This window comes from Marmota monax, unplaced genomic scaffold, assembly GCF_021218885.2.
Source record: "Marmota monax isolate L192 unplaced genomic scaffold, Marmota_monax_Labrador192_F-V1.1 WCK01_AAM20220418_F8-fsc00092, whole genome shotgun sequence".
Classification (NCBI taxonomy): domain Eukaryota; kingdom Metazoa; phylum Chordata; class Mammalia; order Rodentia; family Sciuridae; genus Marmota; species Marmota monax.
Genome location: NW_026692583.1, coordinates 2,448,684 through 2,467,500, shown reverse-complemented (window position 1 = coordinate 2,467,500; position 18,817 = coordinate 2,448,684). Strand labels below are relative to the sequence as shown.

Below are 18,817 nucleotides of genomic sequence, written 5' to 3'. Positions count from 1 at the left end.
CCCAGCCAGACTGCGGCAGGTTACATGTGAGACAGAACCAAGCTGGGGTTTGTAACAGCTCTTGAGATGACCCATTAATCCAGGAATCGCTTCTCCATGCATGAAGGCTCAGTACTTAGTCAGCTCTTTCAACTCCCACCTCTGGATATCTCGTGATGGGCATTAAAGTTCAGCATTAGGTTTGGTGGGGTCATTCAAACCATAGCGCCTCCCTTGTCCCCCTTGGTACCTGGTGGTGATGAACCCCCAAGCTGGCCACCCCAGGCAGCTTCATCCTTTTTGCTCCCTTAACATGGCCTATGCTTGGTAAGTAGCCCCTGCATTAAACACCCCTCTGACTTCCTTCTGAGCACCAGCTGCTTTGTGATGAGGCCTCATGCTGATTCTGCAACAAGTTGAAATTTCTTAGAAACTCTTCACAAGCCACTCACACAAACCTGCCACCCTTTTGGACCACAAACTCCAGCCCCTCGTTTTTTAGACAGAGGAAGTGAGGAGAGGAGAAGAAAATGGACTTGTCAGTTCACCTGACACCCAGGCTAGGGCTGAGAGGAAATATGAACTATCTGGTGAGTCCCGGAGTCGGGCCATGTGGATTATGACGGGCCAGGTCTTCCTAGGGGAACCCCAGGTCCCTGGCTCTGCCTCCCAGCCCCTCCACTCTTGGAGGCCTCCTTGTTCCAAAATGAAGGTGAGCAAGACCAGGATGTTTGGAGGAGGCCAACAGTCCAGGTGCTCCTGGGTCTGTGGGCTTCCTAGACACAAGCCCTGTTGGGGAATGAAAGGTGGGAAAGCAGCCCAAAATGTGAAGGGCCATGTGTTTCTCTCCACCTTTCCCTTAGAATTCTCAGAACATTCAGGCAAATATTTGAAGATAAACAAGCCTATGTCCACATCCTCTGAGAGTCCCCAGTGCCTGGGACACACAAGTAAACGTGCTGACAACACAGGGTAAGAAAGTGCAGAAAACAGTCCACTTTGAGGTGGGTCAGAGAATGATTCCCAGGGCCAGGAACTTTGGAGCAGGATATTGGAGGAGGAGCTGGAGTCTGGCCTGGGATGCACAAGGGGAGAGACAAGCAGGCACTGAGACCCAGGGCTCAGAGGGAGTGCACAGTCCATGTGCCAGCAACTGTTGGAAGTTCAGAGTGGGGGAAGGAGGGAGTGGAGGGTGTGGGGCTGGGGGCCTAAAAGCAAGCAGCCATCAGAAGGACTTGAAGGACAAGAAAAGTGCACCAGAAAGCCATCGAAATCCCTTTAAGCAGCAGAGTGACAATGTCTTCTTTGGAAAGGTTCCTCTGGTTGCTGTGGGGAACGGGTTAATGGAGACCAGTTCAGAGGCTGCTGCAATCAGGGAAAGACTGGGGTCAGGGATGAGAGTGGAGATGGAGAGGATAATGGATTTGAAACTATGACAGCAGTACAAGGGACAGGGTCTAGGTTTCCCATAATAATCACAACCACAATGACAATGACAAAAGTCATAGTGACGCACAATAGTTCTGGTTTTAGTTGGCCCTGGTGAGAATCTTCTCTCCCTACATTTTACTTGGAAAAATTTAAAACCTCAGAAGCTTGCAAGACAGTTTCCACAGACATTGGTATACCTTTCACTCAGATTTACATATTGTTACATTTTGCTTTTCCCCACTTGCTTGTATCACTTTTTTCCTTAGCTACTTGGATGTTGTTGCAGAAATCACTAATCACTGTGAATAAGGAGATTCTTTTATGTAATTGTCATGTCATGATCTTATTTAAAATATTTAATATTGATATACTAGAAGTTAACATAAAGTCCAATTGGCCCAAATAATAAAAGCTACTTCTTTTCACTGAGAGAGAGAGAGAGAGAGAGAGAGAGAGAGAGAGAGAGAGAGAGAGAGAGAGAGAGAGAGATCCACTATCCAACCAAGGAATAGGCATTTTACTTAGTTGTTCTCTTTTTCATCACCCTGCCCCTTTCTTTCTTGTCAAGGTTTGAAGAACATTTTTAAAAAAGAGATGATCAAACAAAATATAGGAGGCCTACTGCAATCAGTTCCACTGTTTTCTTTTTCTACTTGTTTAAAGATTTTTTAACTTTTTATTTGAAATCATTTTAAACTTAAATACACTTGCAAAAATAGTAAAAAGACCAATTATTTACATTTTGCTGCATTAATTTTGCTGTTCAATTGTGTACAAATATATACTCATCTATATTTTTTTTCTGACCCATGCAGTAAGTCTCCCCTCTTGTGCATTAATACTACAGGATATTATCTTGTATAACCACAGTGCAAACACTATAATCTAGAAATTTAACATCAACAATATACTATTCATATTCAAATTTATTTAACAGAATATTGTTTATAGCTTTTTTTGGGGGGAAGACACAGAATCCAGTCAATAAATACACATTGTATTTAGTTCTTGCATCTCTGTATTTTTCTTTGATCTAGGCAAACACCTAGTTAATCCCATCCCATCTGTGTGTGTGTGTGTGTGTGTGTGTATTTCACAACATTGACCTTTCTGAAGCATTCAGGCCAGTTGTTTCGAAAATGTCCCCTTGCTTTGCATTTGTCTGGGTGTTTTTCCATGACTAGATTCAGGCCAAACATGTTTGAATACTTCATAGGTGATGTGTCTTGCTCAGTGCAGAATATTAGGCATACATGTGATGATGTGCACTTAGTTATGCTCTCTCATTTTCTTTTTGGTCATTGTTTAAAATGTTAGTTTTTTTTTTTTTTTTTTTAAGAATTGATTACATAAAATAGAGGAGGACTAGTGTAGAGTTCTATTTCTTTTGTAAACTGTTGGTTGCACCTGTTAAGTCTGATTGTTTGGTTCAGCTGGATTGGAACGCGGGCTTCCTGTTTTGCTAGTTGGCTAAGTGGGTTATTGCGATGGTCTCCTCAGCTGTCAAGTGGGGATAATAATGATCCTGGCTTCATTGGGTTGGTGAATTGATACATTTTGGACACTGATTTCAGATCAGTATCTTGGCATAAGTATTTGATAAATAATTATTATCATCCTCCCCACCAAGTGCTGGCACAAGCTAGTCAAGTCTCTACCCTTGATCTATGCCCCCAGCTCTTCATGGCTAGTATTTTTACCACAATTTATAGAGGACGTAATACCTACTGCACAGACCTTCACCACTCCAGAACTAGGGCAGCGTGTGCAGATAGGAAGAGTTCAGAATAATTGTTGGCAGGACAGCCCCGTGATATAGAGTGCTATCGATGCACTATACCGTTTTACAGTGAGGAAACTGAGGCTTAGAGAGGCGAAGTAGCTTACCTAAGGTCACACAGATCACTGTAAGTGTCAAGAGAGTGGATTTGAACTGGATTGAGGGGTGGGGAAGAAACCTGAATGTATTTTGTAAATCTTTAAGGGCTCTGAAGGCATGAAGAATCGAATTGGAGCGCCAGGGCAGAGTTATGTGGCACATACATACAGCAGGCGCTTAAAAATGTTTGTTGCGTGAATGAGAACGAAAATGAGTCACCTGACGCCTGCCTGCGTGAGCCTCTGCGTAGCGGCATGAGAACCCAGTCCTTCCTGTGTTAGGGCTAAGACCACGGGTTCATACGGGGGTGTGGCTTCTGATAGGTCCGCCCCTCGCCTCTCCTGGCGTTCTCTGACCGCCGAGGTGTTTTGGCTCGCAGGTGGAGCCGTAGCCCCTGTCTCCTCCGGGGTCCGTGACCGGGAAGCCGGGCGTCCAGGATCCCTGACAGCGGTCCGCTATGTCGGATAGGGACGTGGGGCAGAGTGGAAGCTCGTCGGGGGCCCGAGCGGCGACTGTCAGCGACATCCACGAGCTGATGCGTCGCAAGGAGGAGATCGAGGCGCAGATCAAGGCCAATTACGAAGTGCTGGAGGGCGTGAGTGGGGGCTCGGAGCGCGGCGGGCGTGGGCCCGGGAGGGCCGGGAGGCCGGAGCCCCGCTCGGGCGCGGTTCGTGGGTCTTCCGCTCCCGGGGAGGCCCGTGGGCAGCAGGCAGTGCGGGCACCGGCGACGGCAGCTTCAGCCGCTGGGTTGGCAGTTCCAACACGCATTTGTGGCGTCTTCTCTCTGTGCCGGGCGCTGTTGTTTGCCTGCCCGCTTAATCTTCGTGGCGACCCTTGAGGTGGGAGCTGTTCTGTCCCCACCTTAGGGAAGGGGTCGCCGCGGCGTTCCTTCGACCTGCCTGGAGCCACAGAGCTGCAATATTAGCAGAGGCAGGGGCGGTAGTCAGTGTCGACAGGTGAAGTTGGCTTCGCTGATGTTTTACATCAGCGTCCACTGAGTCTCAGTACAGGTGAGAATCACCTGGCATCTGGTTGATGCTGACGCTGATAGTGTAAGGACTACGTTTTGACTGACAAGGCCTGATATCCTTTTTGTCCAAGGAAGAAACAGAGACCCAGAGTGGGGCAAAAGCTTGTCTAGTTCCGCAATGGCAGGAGTGGAGTGCTTCCCAGGTCTGTCTGACTCCAAAGGAGGGAGTGTTCCTTAGGCCACTTGTTGTAAGACCACAAATCACTTTGCAGTGGAAGAGGAGGCTAATTATATCCAAATAGGTGTGATGGGAAAAGATGTATCCCGTGGAGGCCAAGGTACCTTTACTGGGTGCACACCTGACCCCTGAAGGGTACTGGGTTGTGGGTTTTATCAGGAACCCCGACAACTACACCATGAAGTTGGAAGTGCCCCTGAAGCTCGGAAAAGGGAAGTCACTTGCTCAAAGTCTTGTGTGGGATTCAGACCACAGATCTGTTCAGTCCAGAACTTTCAAGAAGATTGCCTGCAATTTCTCCAATCTTACTTACTTTTTCTACCGCAGACAGAACTATCCACACCTTATACAATTATTACATTGATATTGATATTACTCAGATATTTTTATTTTAAAATAAAAATCTGTAATTCCCCTGTATATGAAAAATTTTGATTTCTTCCCTCAAATATAAGGTACATATTAAGGTGATACTGTACATCAATTGCTTCTACCTGTGCTTGGTTGCCTGCTGAAGGCTTTATGCCTCAAGTCCTACTCTATGTTTGATTTTCCTTTAATGGAGAGTTAAAAGTCTAACTTTTTTTTTTTTTTTTTTTGGTACCAGGGATGAACCCAGGGATGCTTAATCAGTGAGCCACGTTCCCAGCCCTTTTTATTTTTTTTATCTTGAGACAGGGTCTCATTAAGTTGCTTATGGCCTAATTGACTTTGAACTTCCAATCCTCCTACCTCAGCCACACGAGCCCCTGGGATTATAGGCGTGTGCCAGGTGTCCAGCTCATTTGAATTTCTTAGAATAAAGCATAGGCATAAATCTAAGTGAACTTGAGTTAGTTAAAACCTTCTTAGATATGACACCAAGAGCACAAGATATGAAAGCAAAAATGATAAATTGGATTTCAAAATTAAAATCATGTTTCAAAGCATATAATCAAGAAGATGAAAAGACAAGCCATAAAATGGGAAAATCCTTAGAAAATATCTGGTAAGGGTAGCATCTAGAATTTAGTAAGTGCACTTCCAACTCTATAGTAAAAAGACAATTCAAAATATAAGCAAAGAATCTGAATAGACATTTTCCAAAGAAAAATATAGTAAATACAAATGGCCAATAAGCACATGAAACAGTGCTGACTGTGAGTAGCTGTTGGTGAAATGCAAATCAAAACTATGGTGAGAAGCCACCCTCAGCCACTGGGATGTCTCTCATAGAAAGACAAGTAATAACAAGTATTTCAGAGTTAGTGTTGTTTAGACCTATGTGTGAGCTGCCACTGGTGTAGGTCCCACCCTTTAGGAAGCAGTGTCTTATGTAGTATTGATTCTGTGAGGCCAGTCCCTCCTGGTGTTTGTGGGAAGATAGGAGACACGTACCAGAGCCCTCTGTGTTGAGAGTGAGTGTTGAACCCTCTCCCTCAACAGGGAACTGGTCTGGGGGTACACAGAGGCTTCCAGAGAAGAGGTGAGGAAAGTGAACAGGTAGCTCTGTCAGTGCCGTGCACACTGGGCAGCTTGTCTCTGGAGTGACAAATAATTACAGACTCCATTTATTATTTTCTATGCATGGTAGTTTCCTGGGGCCTCTCTGACAAATTGCCACAAAGTTGGTGGCTTAAAAAGAATTTATTCTGGGGCTGGGGATGTGGCTCAAGCGGTAGCACGCTTTCCTGGCATGCGTGCGGCCCGGGTTCGATCCTCAGCACCACATACAAACAAAGATGTTGTGTCTGCCGAAAACTAAAAAATAAATATTAAAAAAAAATTTTTTTTCTCTCTCTCTCTCTCCTCTCTCACTCTGTCTTTAAAAAAAAAAAAAAGAAGGGGGGAGGGTGGAGGATGGGAAAGGCAGCGGAGCACAACAGACACTAGTATGGCAATATGTAAATCAATGGATGTGTAACTGATGTGATTCTGCAATCTGTGTATGGGGTGAAGGTGGGAGTTCATAACCCACTTGAATCAAAGTGTGGAATATGATATGTCAAGAAATTTGTAATGTTTTGAACAACCCACAATAAAAAATTAAAAAAAAAAAACTACAAAAAAAAAAAAAGAATTTATTCTTGGGGCTGGGGATGTGGCTCAAGCAGTAGCGCGCTCGCCTGGCATGCGTGGGGCACTGGGTTTCCATCCTGAGCACCACATAAAAATAAAAAAATAAAGATGTTGTGTCCCCCGAAAACTAAAAAATAAATATTTTAAAAAATTCTCTCTTTCTCTTAAAAAAAAAAAAAGAATTTATTCTCTCTCAATTTTAGAGGCTGAAGTCTAAAATCAAGGTGTGTCAGTAGGATTGGTCCCGTCTGGAGGCTCTCGGTTCCGGTCCTGTGTCCTGTGCCCCCTCAGTTTCCAGTCACACCTGCAGTCCTTGGCTTGCAGCTGTGTGACCTCAGTCCCTGCCTTTATTTCCACCTGGCCTTCTGTCCAGCTGTGTCCAGCTCCCCCTTTGCCTTTCTGTTTCAAGGACACCGTCACTGGTTTTAGGCCCATGAGGAATCCAGGATGATCTTGTCTCAAGAGCCTAAGCTTAATCACATCTGCAAAGACCTTTTCCCAGATAACGTCACATTCAGAGGTTCTGGGGGTGAGGATGTGGTCATATCTTTGGGGGGGGCACTATTTAGCCCTCTACACTATGGATATGCCTGGCTCTGTGCTGAGTGTCCACAGAGATCAGGTCATTAGTTCTTGCAGCAGGAAGGAAGGGGCGTGTCTGTTCCCGTCATGCAGTGAGGAAACTGAGGCATAGAGAGGGGAGGGCAAGGCACAGGCGCCAGCAGCTCCTTGGCAGAACAGGAACTCAAGTTGTCTAACCAGGTACAAAGCCCCTGCCTTACACTGTGTGACATGTTTGGTTATTTTAATGCACTGTCCCTTGACTTATGTAGGAAGAGACTTTAAAATGGTAAGGCAAGTTGTGTGTGGTGGCACATACCTCTTCCTGTAGTCCCAGCTTCTTGGGAGGCTGATGCAGGGAGATCACTTGAGCCCAGAGGTTAGAAGCCATCCTAGGAAAACTAGTGAGACCCTGTCTCAAAATAAAATGTTAAAATAAATGTGTTATTTTGAATAGGGAATACATTCCCATTGTCAAAATTTGAAGCCTGCAAAAAGATGAAAGAACCACCAATGCCCCTCCTTGGAGGTCACTAGTAATGTCTTTATCCTTCCAAGGACAAAAAGCATCTTGGAAAGCCCTTGTAGAGCTTTTAATTTTCAGAAGACTGGAAACCCAGCCACAGCTGGGAGCTCGGTGGGGTTTTCACCCCCCCTCCAACTTCAGGGTGATCAGCTGGGTGCCAGCTGTCTGGGGGAAGGAGGATTTGGGGGAGTCAGTGGAGAGGTGGGCTCATGGTGATGCTCGGGGGGAACCTCAGTTTTGTGTTCCCTGTTTTAACTTCAGAACAGAACATGTTCATGCATTATGGTGTTTAAATATTAAAGATGAAAGGCTAGTCCCACCTCACAGGTAGTTATGAGGTCATGAGATAAGCACCTCTCCTGCACCTGTATTACAGTTCAGAAGGGCAAGGGTCTGGGGAATGGCTTATGGAGAACGCTCCACCTGTGACATCTTTTTGACCACGTGTTTTTCCTCCAGCAAAAAGGAGTTGGGATGAACGAGCCACTGGTGGACTTCGAGGGCTACCCCCGGGCAGACGTGGATGTGTACCAGGTCCGCACCGCGAGGCACAACATCATCTGTGAGTGGCCCTCATGGGTTCCTTGCTACATGGCAAGATGCTAAAAGCCCACAAATGGAATGGCCTATATTCAGGATATCTGCTGACCCCTTTCCTTGATGCGATTATCTCACTGCCCCCACCAAGGGACAGACTGAAGGGAGCAAATTAGACTCGAGGGTTCTACATGTAGGCTTTCGATTTTTTTTTGTTTTGTTCTTAAGAAAACTTTGTTGATCTACAGAAGCCCAAGTCCAGTGCTGCTTAAAGTCCTGGTCAAATCCATTGTGTGTGTGTTAGGGAACATGTTTGGCTGTTTAGGGTAGTGACCTGACTATGGTCACTCCAACAAAAGACATGAAATGTGTACACTGGGCTGCTGAGCACAAGTCCAGGTTCTGCATCTCCTTTGGGGTCAGTAGCCCATGTTGCAAGCAGGAAAGAAAAGGCAAGAAGAGGTGGGGAGGTCCAGCGCCAGCCAGCACCCCCTCTCCAGGATCTTTTCTGCAAGTCCCACCTCCTGCCCATTCTGTCAACTTCTCCTTCCCCTCATAGACCCTTCTGCCCATCAGAAAAGCTGGGGACCAACCGCAGGAGCAGGCGCAGGCGCAGGTGCATCACTGTCCTGAATGAATTCTTTTATGCATTCATTTGCTTTTAGCTAAGGGACTGGGAGAGAGCAGAGGCTGGGTGCTGGTTTTCTGTTTCTTTTGTAACAAATGCCCACGGACTTCCTGCCTTAAAACCACACACATTGAGCCTACTGTTCTGGAGGTGAGAAGTGTAGATGGGTCTCACTGGACTAAACTCAAAGAGCCCGCAGGACTGGCTCCCTGTGGAAGCTCAGACAAGGTCCCATTTCCTTGCCTGTTCCTGCATCGGGAGGCCACCTGTATTTCCCAGCCCCTGGACATCTCCATCTTGAAGGCCGTTGCATCTCCCCAGCCTCTGATTCTGTCTTCGCCTCTTTCTCTCACTCTCCCGTCTCCTCTTTCACTTCTCAAGACCACTGTGATAAAGGGCCATCTCCCTATCTCAGGGTCCTTAACCACGTCTGCCAAATTCCTTTTGCCATGGCAGGTCAGGTGTTCACCGACTCCAGAGATGAGGCCGTGGGCACTGTGGAGGCCATTCCTCACCCTGCCCTTGGTAGGCAGCGGTGGGTCTTGACCATGGACTCTCATTACAAGGGAATTTATTATCTGTGCTTTTCACTGAAGGAATGCCATTTAATCTGTTTGAACCCTGGTTTCACCTGCAGCATGCCCTGGTGGGACATGGAACCCCAGGGTTGACAGAGCTGAAGTTCCCCATGCCACAGTAAGATAATGGGACACCTTTTAAGAGTGTCACTTGACCCTAAAGATTTTGGTAAAAGAAGAACTTCATTTGTAGATTAAAATAAATAGGAAATAGGAAGACACAGAGAAGGGGAAAGCCATGTTAATATGACCAGGCTTGAGGGAAGTTTGGGGACTTTGTCTAAACCTTTAGAGTTCCTGGGATGTGGCAGTGTGCCTCTACATTAGGAGGACCCTGGGGAGATTGCAGGGGGACTGAGCTACTGAGCACCTGCTGACTTCTTTTTCTCCAGATGATTAGTTTGATATTCTAACCATTTATTAATAGTCTCCTCTTTCCCTCTAATTTAAAATGCTAGTGTTGCCACATACCACATTCCCACTCATGCTTAGGTCTATTCTTGGTCTTTTTTCACTGTCCTATTGATCTATTCTTTGGGTGTCCTATGGTGCCATCTTAATGACTTTATTACACGTAAGAGTCTGTTGAGCAATTCTTCCTCATTGGTCTTCTTTTGAAAAACTATTCTCACAAGTTTATTTTTTAGTTTTTAAAAAATTTTTGTAGTACTGGGGATTTGAAGGGGCACTTTACTGCTGAGCTCCATCCCCAGCCTTTTTTATTTAATTCTGAGGCGAGGTTTTGCTAAATTGTTGAGATTGGCCTTGAACTTGTGATCCTTCTGCCTCAGCTTCCTGAGCTGCTGGGATTATTGGCATGGCCATGGGCTCACATTTTGTTTTTGTGTTTGTGTATTAATTGTGTAGAGTAAAGGCTGTATTGTGGCATGTTTGTACATATGTGTAATGTACTTTGATCATATCCGCCCTTTACCCTCTCTTACCCTCCCCTTTCCTCACTAATCTATTGTATTTTTAAAGCGGGCTTTATTTTTTAGAACAGTTCAGATTTATGTAAAAATTGGGAAATTAATATAGAAAGGTCCCACATATTTTGTACCCAGTTTCCCCTGATTAGCAGCTTGTTAGCCTGGTATATTATTGTAAATGCAAATTTGGTTTTTGAAATCTACTGCAGAAAGATTTATCAAAATTTTTTTTTCAATTCTGATAGAATTGTAATATATTGTGAATAAAGGCATTTATTCTGTTACCCAGTAGTTGTGTATTAAGTATTGACTAGGTGCTGGGCATTGATGGGGATTCTTGGGACCCTCATGGACCTCACCACATGGTGGTGGACTTTTTGTTTTTAGCCTTCCTGCCAGGATATGTCTCCATTTGCTCAGTTCTGGGTTCTTTCCTCCCGCCTGCTCCTGTGGGTTGAGTACTTGAGTCCTGGAATATCTGAGGACCTTGCCTTTGCTCCATAATGACAGGGATGGGGTTAAGCCCACAGTCGAAGGCCCCTTGGAAGTCTGACGGGCCTTCTTTGAAACTCTGAAGAGGGATTTGTGTGGGCAAAGAGGTGGAATCCAGAGCAGCAGGATAAGTTGTTTTGAGGTTAAAAAACAGTTATCAAAATGCCAGTGCTATGCTGGACTAACCTAGGCAGGACTTGTTTGACTGGCATGGTGATTATTTTGAATTAGCCTTTTGTACCAGAAAATCAGAGAATTTCATCCATAAGCTCTCAGTTTCCGTTTTTTTTTTTTTTTTTTTTTCTTTCTTGGAAAACCAAGGATTTGCCTCCCAATTGCTCTAGTTAGATAGAGCCCAGTAGCAAGGAGCCTTTAGCTAACAACTGTGGCCTCTCCCAGACAGGGTAGAGCGCCCCAGCATGTATTATGAGGCTTATGCCTCAATTTTCTTTCTCAAACTATCAGGAGCAAAGTGACATCTTTCTTGTGCAGAGCCCGCCTTACTCAATTGCTTGAGCACCGTGCTTGCCCCTCACTCACAATTTTTTTTTTTTTTAAAGAGTGTGAGAGAGAGAGAGAGAATTTTTTAATATTTATTTTTTTTTTTTAGTTCTCGGCGGACACAACATCTTTGTATGTGGTGCTGAGGATCGAACCCGGGCCGCACGCATGCCAGGCGAGCGTGCTACCGCTTGAGCCACATCCCCAGCCCCCTCACTCACAATTGAGGTCTACTTCCGCTCTCCCTTAGGTCTCCGCCAGGGCTGCCCTGCCTTTGGGAAACCCTACCTGATGTCCTCGACTGGCTGGGCCCACACGGGGGTCGCTGCATGTTATTGTGGTGACTGTTCCACAGCTGCTTTCTCTCTAGCCAGCACACTTCAGGAGGGAAGGTCCTTTTGTCTTGTTCGAGATTTGTCCTCAGCCTCTGTCCCTAGGTCTGGCATGTAACAGGCACTTTCCAAATGCTCAGTGAGTGAGTGCAGGTGTCCTGTGCCCCTGATGTGACGGTTCTCCCCCCAGGCCTGCAGAATGATCACAAAGCGGTGATGAAGCAGGTGGAAGAGGCCCTACACCAGCTGCATGCTCACGACAAGGAGAAGCAGGCACGGGACTTGGCTGAGGCCCACGAGGAGGCCATGAGCCGCAGGATGAGCCACAATGAGGGCCACAGCCTGTCACAGGCCTTTGCCAAAGTGAACAGCATCAGCCCTGGCTCTCCAGCCAGCATTGCGGTAATCCAGCCCAGCCCCAAATCCATACCCAGGGAGGAGCACTGTGGGTGGGTGGTCATGGGCTCTGGCAGGGCAGGCTGTGAGGACCCGACCCTATCTCTTTGTGCTGCAGCTCTGACTTCCTTCACACTTCAACAAGCACTGGTCAAGGTCTACTGTGTATAGGAGGTCAGGATTTTGGAGAGGGGTCAAACCCTGCTGCTCACCAAACTGGGTGGGGGGGGGGAGAGACCTGTTCCCAGTGACAGCTGGGACACAAGATGGAAGGTGAGAAATGTCCCCAGAGACAGAAAGGGACTTTCTTCTTGGGGCTCATTTTATCTTGGTATTGAAGAGTAGTTGAGAATGCTGAGCTACCTTTGCTCAAGGCATGAGTTGTATATCTTACAGGGTTTGTTTGCTGTTTTAATTTAACAGCATTATTGAGATAGTATTCACACATCATAAATTACCTATCTAAGCACACAATTAAGAGACTTCTAGTGTTTTCACAGAGCATTGTGCATCCATCACCACAGTCAGTTTAAAAACATTCTCAGGAGAATGAATCAGGCATGACTTTCCTGTGATCACACATGAATACAAGATCAGAAATAAAAAACATTCTCATCATCCTAAAAATAAGCCCTGTGGTCCCAGGTAGCTGCCTCCGATTTGGCAACCTCCAATCCGCCTTTTGTTTTGTGGATTTGCCTGTCCTGGGCCTTTAATAGAAAGGGAGTGGTCGATGTAGTGGGTCTTCTGTGTCCGGCTTCTTTTGGTCAGCATCAGGCTTTCCAGGTTCCTCTGCATTGCAGTAGGTGTCCATTCTCCCTCCCTTTTTGTGGCTGAATAATATTCCCCTGCATGGCTGTGCCAGATTGTGTTTATCCATTTGTCAGCTAATAGTCATTTGGAATTTTCCACTTTAGAGTTGTTAGGAAGAGTGCTGCTGTGGACATTCGTGTCCAGCTTAGCATGTAGACTTGTAGTTAAGTTTAACTCCACAGCCCACCCTCTGGGATAGATGCTAATCTTTACTCTGTTTGACCCATGAGGAAAAGCTTTGAAGACCTGAGGTAACCTGTGCTGGCATAGATAGCTCCCAAGAGGAAGAACTGGGTCCTGAATCCAAGACCTGCCAATCATCTTGTGATTACCAATATCACAGGACTCTAAGTTGTGCACAAGCTCTGTTTTATTCACAGCCGTATCCACAGCCTCAAGTACGGTGCTATAGTTGGTTCACAACCAGTATTTGTTAAGGGTGAATGAGTGGTGATCTTCCTTCTTGGGACCGAGAACAAAGGATCACTCTCCTCCTGGTCATCCTCAGGCCTGTGACAGCTTGTTTGGTCTTTGAGTGCAAATATCTAACTCATCTGAATCTTGACCTAAGACTGGCTTGCCTTTTCCTGCCTTTGAACCTGGGGTTGGGCCCCAGAAAGAAGCATTTTTCTGGAGAGACCTAGAAGGAACCCTGGGGAGGAAGTGGCCCGGTTGCCTACTGTCCCTTCCTGCATGAGGTATTTAAATCCCTGATGTCCTCTTTCAGCCTGCTGTTCTCCCTTATAGGAAATCTCCTCTTGACCTTGGCTTGAATTGGGTCTTGAAGGGTGGAGAACTCCAGGAGCACATGTCCCTTAGCCTTGGTCTTCATTTCCTCTTCTCTCTTTAGGGTCTTCAGGTGGATGATGAGATTGTGGAGTTTGGCTCTGTGAACACCCAGAACTTCCAGTCGCTGCACAACATTGGCAGTGTGGTGCAGCACAGCGAGGGGGTGAGTTGGGGAGTCGGGGGCTCCCTGGCAGGTTGGCAGCTACATATACTGGGGCTACAAGCAGCAGGAGCATACAGCTCACTGTTCTGGAGGCTGGGAAGCTCAGGAGCAAGGCCCTGCAGACTCAGGGTCTGGTGCAGGCTGCTTCCTAGTCCACCGACACCACCTTGCCACTGCGTCTTCATGAGTCTCAGCATGAGGGCTCCACTTTCATGGCCTGATGCCAACCAGAGGTCCCACCTCTTGGTACCTTCTCACTGGGGATCAGGATTTCCGAGTATGAATTGGAGGAGGGGACCCAGATATTCTGACGGTAGCGGGCGGCATCTGTGGGTAGCCTGGAAGCAGTGATGGGGCCCTGGCTGCCTCACAGCTGTTGCTCAGCGCAGTCCCTGTTTAGAGCCTGTGCACTTGCTGTTCCCTCTACCCCAAGGCTTTTCCTTCCTCACTTCCCTCCTCTTTACACTACTGACACCTTCTCAGCAAGGCCTTTCCTAGCCAACCTACCTCAAATCCCCCTCCTGTTTCCTGTTCCTGTTTTCATGTAACAGTGTTTCTGGAAGTCTGTTCACTTGGGCTCATGCCTTGCTCTTTTTCACTGCCTCGTAGTACTCTGTTGTTGATACTGGGGATGTTTAGGTATTGCCAGCTCTGTGCCAGTGTGAAGAGTAGGGCACACTGTATGTGACTGTACATGTGTGTGCTTCTCTCCATGGATACTAACAAGTAGGTTCATAAGCTTGAAGAGTATGCATGTTTAAGGTAATTTGATAAGGTTTTACTAATTTACACCCTGATCAATATGTGTATTGATCTTTGAAAATTTTTGTGAAGTTGACATTTTGTTTTAATTTGTATTGTCTTGACTACTGGAAAAAGTTGAATATCTGTTTTCATATGTTCAAAAAAAATTTCCATGGTGCTGAATGTTAACGTTAACAGCGTTCTGTTTTATCCATTTAGATAGTTTTCAAGTTTATGGAAGTATGGAGATAAATCTTGTAGATAAATCTCTGTTTCTTCAGATAACTTACTTAAGGTGCAGTTTCTGGATCAAGTGTATATATTTTCTTTTTTTTAGAGAGAGAGAGAATTTTAATATTTTTTTTTTAGTTTTCAGCGGACACAACATCTTTGTTTGTATGTGATGCTGAGGATCGAACCTGGGCCGCACGCATGCCAGGCGAGCACACTACCGCTTGAGCCACATCCCTAGCCCCTAGTGCATATATTTTCAAAAAAGTAAATCTTCAGTTAAAAACATTATTGTCTGGCTAGGGTGTGACTCAGTGATAGAGCATATGCCTAGCTCTGGATTCAGTTCCCTGCATTACAAAAATAAATAAATAGTCTTTATTATAAAAACAATGCATATTTTATTCAGTCATAAAATGGAATGAGCCAGGGCCTGAGGTTGTGGCTCAGTGGTAGCCACTTGCCTAGCACGTGAGGCACTGGGTTTGATCCTCAGTACCACATAAAAAAATAAACCAATAAAATAAAGGTATTGTGTCCAAAAAAAAAAAAAAAAAAAGGAATGAGCCAAAGCAGTCCTTAGCCAGAAGGAGGCATCACAATACCTGGCATTAAATTATACTACAGAATTATAGTAACTAAAACAGCATGGCATTGCACCAAAACAGGAAGACGACCAACAGAATAGAAGACATAGAGACAAACTCACATAAATACAGTTGTCTCATACCAGACAAAGGCACCAAAAACATACATTGGAGAAAAGATAGTCTCTTCAACAAATGGCGCTACAAAAACTGGAAACCTGTATGTAGTAGAATGAAATTTAACCCCTGTCTCTCACCCTACAACAAAACTCAAAGTGGATCAAAGACCTACATATCAGACCAGAAACCCTGCACCTATTAGAAGAAAATGCAGGGCCAGCGCTCTAATATGTCACCATAGAAACTGACCTCATCAGTAAGACTCCTAAAGTGCAAGAAATAAAATCAACAAATGGGATGATATGAAACTGAGAAGCTTCTTCCCAGCAAAGAAAACAATTAGGAGTGTGAAGAGAGAGCCTACTGAATGGGAGAAAATCTTTGCCACCTATACCTCAGATAAGGCATTAATTTCCAGGATACAAAGAACTCAAAAAGCTTAACACCAAAAAACTACAAATAACCCAAATAATCAGTAAATGGGCAAAGGAATTAAACAGATGCTTTTCAAAAGAAGAAAAATGTTCAACAATACATGAAATACATGAAAAAATGTTCACCATCTCTAGCAATTAGAGAAATGCAAATTAAAACTACACTGAGATTTCATCTTACTCCATTCAGAATGACAATTATCAAGAATATAAGTAACTATAAATGTTGGTGAGGATGTGGGGGAAAAGGTACACTCATACATTGCTGGTGGGACTGCAAATTGGTGCAACCAACTCTGTAAAGCAATATGAAGATTCCTAAAAAACTAGGAATAGAACCACTATTTGACTCAGTTATGCCACTTCTCGGTATATATCGAAAGAATTTAAGATCAGCATACTACAATGACACAGCCACATTAATGTTTACAGCAGCACAATTCACAATAGCTAAACTATGGAACCAAACTAGGTGCCCTTCAACAGATGAATGGATAAAGAAAATGTGGTATATATGTACAATGGAATATTACTTAGACATAAAGAAGAATGAGTTTGTGACATTTGCTGGTAAATAAGTGGAACTGGAGACTACCATGCTAAGTGAAATAAGCCAATCCCCCCAAACCAAAGGGTGAATGTTCTCTTTGATTTCTTGATGTTATCACACACAAGGGGGTGAGGGGAAGAATAGAAATTCAATAGATTAGACAAAGGGGAATGAAGGAGGTAGAGAGTGGGGATGGGAATAGTAAAGACAGTGGAATGAATCAGACATAACTTTCCCTGTGTACATATATGAATACCCCAGTCAATCTCAACATTGTGTACATCCACATGACTGGGATCCTAATTAGAATAAGGTATTCCATGTTTGTAAGAATGTCAAAATGGACTCTACTGTCATGTATAACTAAAAAGAACAAATAAAATTAAAAAAAAAAGGAATAAAACACATCGGTGAACCATGAAAACCTGGTGCTAAATGAAGAACCTGATGCAAAAGCCCACATATTATATGACCCACTCGTATGAAATTGTCCAAAAGGCAAATCCAGAGGTTCAAGGTCCTGAGGTGGGAGGAGCAGAGCACCCAAAGGAAGGAGGTTGAATCCCAGAACCAAGGAAAGTGAAAGGGGGAGGAGGCCTTGAACTTGTGGGATTATAGACATGCCAGCGCACCTGACTGGATGTAACTCTGGACAGTTTTGTTCTTTTTATTCCTCCTCCTCCTTTTTTTTTTTTTTAATGTGGTCATGGGGATTGAACCTGGGACTTGGTGAATGCTAGGCAAGTGTTCTGTCACGGAGCTGCATCCCCAGCCCTTTTTAAAATTATTATTATTAGTAGTAGTAGTAGTAGTAGTAGTACTGGGGATGAACCCAGGGATGCTTAACCACTGAGCCACATCTCCAGCCTTTTTTTTATATATATTTTATTTAGACAGAGAGTCCTGCCAAGTTACTGAGGCTGGCCTCAAACATGCAATCCTCCCATCTCATCCTCCTGAATTTCTGTGATTATAGACGTGCACCACTGTGCCTAGCTGAACAATATCTTATAGATGGATATTTTGAGTATTCTCAGTTTTTGAATATATATATATACACACACACACACACACACACACACACACACACACAGAGTCCTGGAATGAACGCTTTATTTGCGTATCTTCTTATGCTTTTGTAAAATGTATTTTACATGTACCCTGTAAATATTTTTGAGGGGAACACATTTCTCCAGCAAGATGGCACAACTGGTGTATTCCCACTGGCCCCAAGGGCCCACACTGTTGCCAACTGCAGGGTTTTGCTTTAAAATACAAATCTTAGGGGCTGGGGCTCAGTGGTAGAGCACTCGCCTAGCATGTGCAAGGAGCTGGGTTCAAGCCTCAGCACCACATAAAAATAAATAAATAAAATAAAAGTATTGTGTCCAACTACAACTAAAAAAAAAATTAAATAAATATATAAAATAAAATACAAATCTTGGTCAACTCGGTGGGCACAAAATGACATGTCAATGTTTGAACCTGAATCCTTTTGAATATTAAGTTGAACCTGAAACAATCTTATTTTTCTCGCAGAAACCCCTGAATGTGACAGTAATCCGCAGAGGGGAGAGACACCAGCTCAGGCTTGTTCCAACACGCTGGGCCGGGAAAGGTCTGCTGGGGTAAGGTATCTGCCTCACTCATGCACACTGCAGCGTGAGTGGAGTGTTAGCCATAAAGTGGGGAATTCCAGGGGGCTTGCTGAATTGTGGGAATCCCCAGAATATGTAGAAACTGAGACAAAGGCTTATAGTAGCAAGGAGGCTCTAGGTGTAGAGGCAGAGAGAGCCTCAGGGTCTCCTGAGGGTCTCTGGGCCTTTCATCAGCTGGGCATTTGCTTTGAGAGAATGAAAGGGTGTCGGTGAGGAGCTCCCAAGGGCTCACCTGCTCGCCCTCCCAGTGGGCCACCAGACTGATGCCATTCCTCTTCTTCCTTGTAGCTGCAACATCATTCCTCTGCAAAGATGACTGTCCCTGGGAAACAGTATCAGGAAAGCTTCTTCCCTTGCCCTGCCCGAGGGCCTGGTGGGGATTTCCTCATTCTCTTCACTCCCAAAGAGTAAGGATCTGGAAGAGGCTGGAAGCCGGACGTCTAGGTGGTGGAGATGCTGTGGCCTCCCAATGTATCTCTCTGGATTAAGGCATTAAAAACGAGATTTGTGCTTGGCATCTTTGGCACATTGGGCCATGTCACAAAATGGGAATTCTCTGGATTGTGGGCAAGTGGGCGGGAGTTATTCTGGCAGGTGCCCATGTGACTTTATTCCTTTAGGAATTTTGTTTTTCAAATAAACACTGTTTTGCAGTTCTGATATGACTGTGTTGTCACCCAAGCTGAATTTATT

The 18,817-nt window shown here is 45.0% G+C and overlaps 1 protein-coding gene across 1 annotated transcript; it reads left to right on the top strand.

The window, feature by feature from the left end:
- Positions 1-3,640: 3,640 nt before the first annotated feature.
- Psmd9 (proteasome 26S subunit, non-ATPase 9) lies at positions 3,641-18,789 on the top strand. Its single transcript, XM_046446115.2, has 6 exons — positions 3,641-3,884; positions 8,102-8,204; positions 11,830-12,041; positions 13,699-13,800; positions 18,006-18,094; positions 18,413-18,789. The coding sequence occupies exons 1-6, from the start codon at positions 3,747-3,749 to the stop codon at positions 18,438-18,440; spliced, it is 672 nt and encodes a 223-aa protein (XP_046302071.1). The 5' UTR covers positions 3,641-3,746; the 3' UTR covers positions 18,441-18,789.
- Positions 18,790-18,817: the final 28 nt, after the last annotated feature.